This window comes from Schistocerca nitens, chromosome 4 (assembly GCF_023898315.1).
Source record: "Schistocerca nitens isolate TAMUIC-IGC-003100 chromosome 4, iqSchNite1.1, whole genome shotgun sequence".
NCBI classification, from domain to species: Eukaryota; Metazoa; Arthropoda; class Insecta; order Orthoptera; family Acrididae; genus Schistocerca; species Schistocerca nitens.
Window position 1 is genome coordinate 435,513,789 of NC_064617.1, and position 7,970 is coordinate 435,521,758.

Genomic DNA, 7,970 nt, shown 5'->3' on the forward strand with positions numbered 1-7,970 from the left:
AAAAACAGTTTTAGACTGTCTGTTGTAAAATATTATCTTTGTTTGTCAGTAGAGAAGCTTTTACTGGTTTATCTTTGACCTGTTTCCTAGTAGGTTGCCTCGAAAATGTTCTATAAGGCCGAACTCTGCGAATCGTGCAAGATACAGTAAACTGAATACTTGTGAAAAACAGCCAAGGTGGAAAACTTCAAAATGTCCTTTAAAAATTTAACGGCTGTGGTAGCCCACACGAAGAAAATGATGTTTTGTATTAGGTAATTTCGATCTCTGTTGTGAAACAGTACAATAAAACCGAACGACCGCGAGACGGGAGCAGAACGGTAAAAGTCGCTCACCCTGCCGTGGGTGCCACCAGCGTTTAACTTCAATGTATGTACCATGAGGCCTTGCCTTGTATGCAACCAGTGTCTCAGTTTTGGATCTACTTCTTTTCTTATGCAGTAACTTCAGAAAGTACACTGATGAGCAAAGCATTATGACTACCTACTTAATAGCGTGTTTATCGGTCTTTGGAACGAAATACATCACTGATTCTGCTTATCAGGGATCCGACAGTTTGTTGGTAGGTTTTTGGAGGTATATGACATTAGATGTGTGCGCACAGGTCATGTAATTCGTGTAAATAACGGGGCATTGATTTGAGTACGCGACGATGGCGCCCTATGGCGATCCAGATGGGTTCCATAGCATTTACATCAGGCGAATCTGGTCGCCGGGACATCAACGTGAGTTCACTATAATGCTCCTCAAACGACGGTAGCGCGGTTCTGGTTCCGAGACACGGACATTTATATCGCTGAAAGATGACATCGCCGTCGGGGAAGGTATCAAGCATGAAGGGATGCAGGTGGTTTGCAGCTGTGAGCGTGTCTTCATTACTACCAGAGCTCCCACGCAAGCGCAGGAGAATGTCTCCCATAGTATAACACCACTCCCACCAGCCTTAGTCCTCAGCGCGCGGCACGTTTCGATGATGATGATGATGATGATTGGTTTGTGGTTTGCTCAACTGCGCGGTTAACAGCGCCCGTACAAATCCCCAACCTTTGCTCGGTCCAAACTCGCCACTTTCATGAATGATGATGAAATGATGAGGACAACACAAACACCCAGTCATCTCGAGGCAGGTGAATATCCGTGACCCCTCTGGGAATCGAACCCAGGACCCCGTGAACGGGAAGCGAGAACGCGACCGCGTGCACGTTTCGAGGCGTCGTTCACATCGATGAGGGCGTTTGTGAAGACGACCATCGACCTAGTATAGTAAAAATGTGGTTCACCCGAAGAACCGACATGTTTCCATTGATCGACGGTCGGCTCCCGATGGTTTCGTGTCCATTGCAGTCATAAGTGACGATGTTGTCGGGTCAACATGTAAACATGTAGGGATGGTCTGCTGCGGAGCTCCACGTTCAACAATGTACGATGAACGGTGTGCTCCGAAACACTTGTGTGTGCACCAGCATTGGGCTCTTTTGGCAGAGATTCTATCCTGCTTCACAGAGCAGACAAACCTCCGAAACCCACGTTCTGTGGAGAGTCATTGCCGTCCGACCATTTAGCGCCTAGTTGTAGTTCCACCGTCCTGCCTTTGTCCTTAGATGTTCACGATAGTAGCACGTGAACATTCTACCAGCTTCGACGTTTTCGAGATATTCGTTCACAGGCTACCCTTTGTGAAAGTCGCTTGCAACAAAATGCAGGAAGATCTGCAGCGGATAGGCGCTTGGTACAAGGCGTGGCAACTGACCCTTAACATAGACAAATGTAATGTATTACGAATATATAGAAAGAAGGATCCTTTATTGTATGATTATATGATAGCGAAACAAACATTGGTAGCAGTTACTTCTGTAAAATATCTGGGATATGCGTACGGAACGATTTGAAGTGGAATGATCATATAAAATTAATTGTTGGTAAGGCAGGTGTCCGATTGAGATTCATTGGGAGAGTCCTTAGAAAATGTAGTCCATCAACAAAGGAGGTGGCTTACAAAACACTCGTTCGACCTATACTTGAGTATTGCTCTTCAGTGTGGGATCCGTACCAGGTCGGGTTGACAGAGGAGATAGAGAAGATCCAAAGACGAGCGGCGCGTTTCGTCACAGGGTTATTTGGTAAGCGTGATAGCGTTACGGAAATGTTTAGCAAACTCAAGTGGCAGACTCTGCAAGAGGGGCGCTCTGGATCGCGGTGTAGCTTGCTGTCCAGGTTTCGAGCGAGTGCGTTTCTGGATGAGGTATCGAATATATTGCTTCCCCCTATTTATACCTCCTGAGGAGATCACGAATGTAAAATTAGAGAGATTCGAGAGCGCACGGAGGCTTTCCTGCAGTCGTTCTTCCCGTGAACCATACGCGACTGGAACAGGAAAGGAAGGTAATGACAGCTGCACGTGAAGTGCCCTCCGCCACACACCGTTGGGTGGCTTGCGGAGTATAAATGTAGATGTAGATGTAGGATGTCCAAAGAAGAGCAGCAACATTTTGTTGCGGTGCGGCTAACAGGTGCATCACAGTGTGCGATCGAAATGGCGCGGCAATTGAAAACATACTTCGAAGTTGAAGTATGCAAGGCAGACAATTAGGGCAAATAGACTCACTGTGAAATTCTGCGGTATGTGGACGGAATGCAAAGTCGCGTAGCTGTAGTGAACTGGTGCATTCGACCTAGACGTGGGTGTTACTGATCCGGTAGTCCAGAACTTGTGCCACGCGATTTCCATCTCTTCTGTAAGCTGAAAGAACGTCTGGGAGGGAAAGAGATTTTTCCAAATATGAGTGTGTTCCCACAGCGGTTCTCGAACGGATCCGCGACCAAAGAGTGGTTTTTTATCGTTGAGAAATAGAACGATTGTTCAAACGTTCCGACCGTTGTTTACAGAGAGCTGGCGTCTATGTTCAAAAATAGTGTTATGTATCTGTGTCACTCTGAAGTTTTGTTCAGCATTCGATAAAAGTTATTTGGCCTGCCATAATAAAGTATAACTTACTATTTGAAGTACCCTCAACTGTGAATGACCCTCCATTCAAAGAACATCAGGCCTAGTTAGTACTGTTCGCGGATAGCACAAATAATAACTCTGTTATAGGAACAGCACTGAAAGAAACTGTCAAGGTTTTTAGCAAATAATCATATAGTAGCTATGCAATCAAACTCTTCCTTAATTTTCAAGTAAAATAGTATATTCAGTTATGTACTGTAATGAAATAACATCGACAATTAATTTGGCACAAGAAACTGACTCTGTGAATAATGTAATAGGTTTCAAACGTTTTTGGCCTACATATTGATGAATGAACTGGAAGGAACGTAGTACTGAGCTTCTCAAACAGCTAAGTTCACCGACTCGTATTTTCAGGTCACTGTTACTCAGGAAACAAACAAAAATTAGCTCAAAATTTCACCCACATTTGTCTCACGGTAGAATGCAACCTATAAATAAGACATTTATCGCACAAAGCAAGTAGTGAGAGCGAAGTCTGCTCAAAAATTATCTTCAATCAATATCAGTAAAACTACAGTAAGCTGAGAAAGATGTTCAGGATGTACTAACAACTGATCATTTGCCTAACAATATAAAGCATCTAACAATGATTTAATGAAAATAGTTTTTTTTCAGGTAGGTTTTTATATTCTCTACAGATGTTTTTAATTAAAAAACGAGTAGAAACTACAGCGTGGAAGGTATTTTTGTTTTACTATTGTTGTTCAGTTCAATACCATTCCATTATCATGTTCAGCATAAAATAACTAAAATATGATTTTTGTTGGTTATTTGAAGCATGTTTCACTAATAGAACGATTAGTGAACGCATTATTGTGGCCAAGATAGATACGAAGCCCACACCTACTACAGTAGTACAAGTTTATATGCCAACTAGCTCTGCAGATGACGAAGAAATTGAAGAAATGTATGATGAAATAAAAGAAATTATTCAGATAGTGAAGGGAGACGAAAATTTAATAGTCATGGGTGACTGGAATTCGAGTGTAGGAAAAGGGAGAAAAGGAAACGTAGTAGGTGAATATGGATTGGGGCTAAGAAATGAAAGAGGAAGCCGCCTGGTAGAGTTTTGCACAGAGCACAACTTAATCATAGCTAACACTTGGTTTAAGAATTATGATAGAAGGTTGTATACATGGAAGAACCCTGGAGATACAAAAAGGTATCAGATAGATTATATAATGGTAAGACAGAGATTTAGGAACCAGGTTTTAAATTGTAAGACATTTCCGGGGGCAGATGTGAACTCTGACCAAAATCTATTGGTTATGACCTGTAGATTAAAACTGAAGAAACTGCAAAAAGGTGGGAATTTAAGGAGATGGGACCTGGATAAACTGAAAGAACCAGAGGTTCTACAGAGTTTCAGGGAGAGCATAAGGGAACAATTGACAGGAATGGGGGAAAGAAATACAGTAGAAGAAGAATGGGTAGCTTTGAGGGATGAAGTAGTGAAGGCAGCAGAGGATCAAGTAGGTAAAAAGACGAGGGCTAGTAGAAATCCTTGGGTAACAGAAGAAATATTGAATTTAATTGATGAAAGGAGAAAATATAAAAATGCAGTAAATGAAGCAGGCAAAAAGGAATACAAACGTCTCAAAAATGAGATCGACAGGAAGTGCAAAATGGCTAAGCAGGGATGGCTAGAGGACAAATGTAAGGATGTAGAGGCTTATCTCACTAGGGGTAAGATAGATATTGCCTACAGGAAAATTAAAGAGACCTTTGGAGATAACAGAACCACTTGTATCAACATCAAGAGCTCAGATGGAAACCCAGTTCTAAGCAAAGAAGGGAAAGCAGAAAGGTGGAAGGAGTATACAGAGGGTCTATACAAGGGCGATGTACTTGAGGACAATATTATGGAAATGGAAGAGGATGTAGATGAAGATGAAATGGGAGATACGGTACTGCGTGAAGAGTTTGACAGAGTACTGAAAGACCTGAGTCGAAACACGGCCCCCGGAGTAGACAACATTCCATTGGAACTACTGACGGCCTTGGGAGAGCCAGTCCTGACAAAACTCTACCATCTGGTGAGCAAGATGTATGAAACAGGCGAAATACCCTCAGACTTCAAGAAGAATATAATAATTCCAATCCCAAAGAAAGCAGGTGTTGACAGATGTGAGAATTACCGAACAATCAGTTTAATAAGCCACAGCTGCAAAAGACTAACACGAATTCTTTACAGACGAATGGAAAAACTAGTAGAAGCCGGCCTCGGGGAAGATCAGTTTGGATTCCGTAGAAATACTGGAACACGTGAGGCAATACTGACCTTACGACTTATCTTAGAAGAAAGATTAAGGAAAGGCAAACCTACGTTTCTAGCATTTGTAGATTTAGAGAAAGCTTTTGACAATGTTGACTGGAATACTCTCTTTCAAATTCTAAAGGTGGCTGGGGTAAAATACAGGGAGCGAAAGGCTATTTACAATTTGTACAGAAACCAGATGGCAGTTATAAGAGTCGAGGGACATGAAAGGGAAGAAGTGATTGGGAAGGGAGGAAGACAGGGTTGTAGCCTCTCCCCGATGTTATTCAATCTGTATATTGAGCAAGCAGTAAAGGAAACAAAAGAAAAATTCGGAATAGGTATTAAAATCCATGGAGAAGAAATAAAAACCTTGAGGTTCGCCGATGACATTGTAATTCTGTCAGAGACAGCAAAGGACTTGGAAGAGCAGTTGAACGGAATGGATGGTGTCTTGAAGGGAGGATATAAGATGAACATCAACAAAAGCAAAACGAGGATAATGGAATGTAGTCGAATTAAGTCGGGTGATGTTGAGGGTATTAGATTAGGAAATGAGACACTTAAAGTAGTAAAGGAGTTTTGCTATTTGGGGAGCAAAATAACTGATGATGGTAGAAGTAGAGAGGATATAAAATGTAGACTGGCAATGGCAAGGAAAGCGTTTCTGAAGAATAGAAATTTGTTAACATCGAATATAGATTTAAGTGTCAGGAAGTCATTTCTGAAAGTATTTGTATGGAGTGTAGCCATGTATGGAAGTGAAACATGGAATGAGGAGGTACTGAATAGGATTGGGGAGAAGAGGAGTTTGTGGCACAACTTGACCAGAAGAAGGGATCGGTTGGTAGGACATGTTCTGAGGCATCAAGGGATCACCAATTTAGTATTGGAGGGCAGCGTGGAGGGTAAAAATCGTAGAGGGAGACCAAGAGATGAATACACTAAGCAGATTCAGAAGGATGTAGGTTGCAGTAGGTACTGGGAGATGAAGAAGCTTGCACAGGATAGAGTAGCATGGAGAGCTGCATCAAACCAGTCTCAGGACTGAAGACCACAACAACAACAACAGTGGTAGAAAGACTAATATGTTAATTTTTGTTGTTAAATCTCATCCGAAATGTAGTATTGTATACAGATTATATACATAAGTATGTTGCTAAGGCGACGGTCAACAGCATGCACAAACTTAAAAAAATGCATAACGCTGTGCTGTCTGCAATAATGTTATTTTTTATTTTGCAACCGATTTAGGTTCTGAACCATCGTCAACAGCAGGAAAATTATCGCAAATGTATCACATGTCATACATGCTTTAACATAAGTTATCACAGAAAACCATAACCGTCAAGAAAAATTGTAAACTGTTAAAAGAATACAAGATAATGGTACATTGACAGCTTGATGGTTCAGAACCGAAACAGGTAGCAAAATAAAAATAACATTATTACATGCAACACAGTGTTACGCATTTTTTTAAAATATGTACGTAAGGTATGTAAGTGGAGTCGTGTCATATGGTTTCGATAGCAGTTGTACAGAGATTTACGTAGCATCACATTCTGTCTGTCTGAGGCTTGGGTCATGAAGTATCAGAAAAGTTTTTATGTTTTCGATAAGCCAGGATTTCGCTGTGCCCTAATGTTCGTATGTTGCCAGAGACACGCGTTCTTATTATTTCAGGAGCACTACGATTGAAGGTAACATCACGGCTTGAACATTATTCAGTTTAACTCGTAGCAAAACTATCGCTTTCATAGGTTTTGCCGAACAAGTGATAACTTCAAGCAAACTGACATGGAGAATAGTACCTTCTGCTGAGACTGAAACGTATGCAAAATAAAATACCAGAACAAACAGATAAGTCTGAAACCCATAATCGTGTAAGTCTGCTGCAAGTACGTCTAACGTTACGCAGTAAAAATCTGTGTTGTACGATAAAAAATACATACTGAATAAGAAGAAGCGATGAGTCAAGGTAAACGCTTAAGATATTTCAAAAACTTCAAAAAATATTTGCAGAAAATGATAGATAAATTTGGTAGTATTCTGATATAGCGTAGTGGAGGGCGCTCTATTAAAAGCATTTTCATGAATAAACAAATTATGAAATTGTTAAGGTAGAATAAATTCAAATTTAGAAGTGGACTTCGCTCAACTTCACGGCGTCGCTTCAGCAAGCCAAATTGCCTTTGTTTGCCTAAGACGTAAAGCAAAATTCGCGCCATATCTTAGCAGCTTATAGATGAAAACGTTTCATCAGCTCTTGATTATGGCACTGTGAATGGCGATAGACAAATGTACGTAAATGCTGATAGCGGCCGGATTGGATGAAAATGAAATTCTAAGATACACTTCAGGAAGACCCGAACACTACTGAGATCTTCAGTTTCTAAAGATGGAACTCACCTTTGCTATTGTCTGCACACTGAACGAATGAGCGTTCATCCGTTTCAGGCCACTTTTTTTATCCCCTGTGAGGAGACACCTATCAGTCACTGGTCAAAACACGCCCTACATTGATCACGGTCAAGTGCCGTGATAGACAAAGGGATTGCACTTGACATCGATAAGAAGTCAACTTGTGACAAAACAGTATGGCCCGACCTTACATAAGTTTCCTCCCGCTAATCAGATGACGGCCTACATTAAATCCATTAATACAACAGTCGAATAAAGTACATTGTCACTCACAACACTACA

At 41.2% G+C, this 7,970-nt stretch overlaps 1 protein-coding gene across 1 annotated transcript in view; it reads right to left on the reverse strand.

The window, feature by feature from the left end:
• The window catches only part of LOC126253287 (aminopeptidase N-like), a 210,371-nt gene extending 202,617 nt beyond the window's left edge, over window positions 1–7,754 (reverse strand). Inside the window, exon 1 of the mRNA XM_049954513.1 lies at window positions 7,677–7,754. Within this exon, the coding sequence (XP_049810470.1) occupies window positions 7,677–7,715 (39 nt within the window). The 5' untranslated portion in view covers window positions 7,716–7,754. The remainder of the gene's footprint in view (window positions 1–7,676) is intronic.
• Window positions 7,755–7,970: the final 216 nt, after the last annotated feature.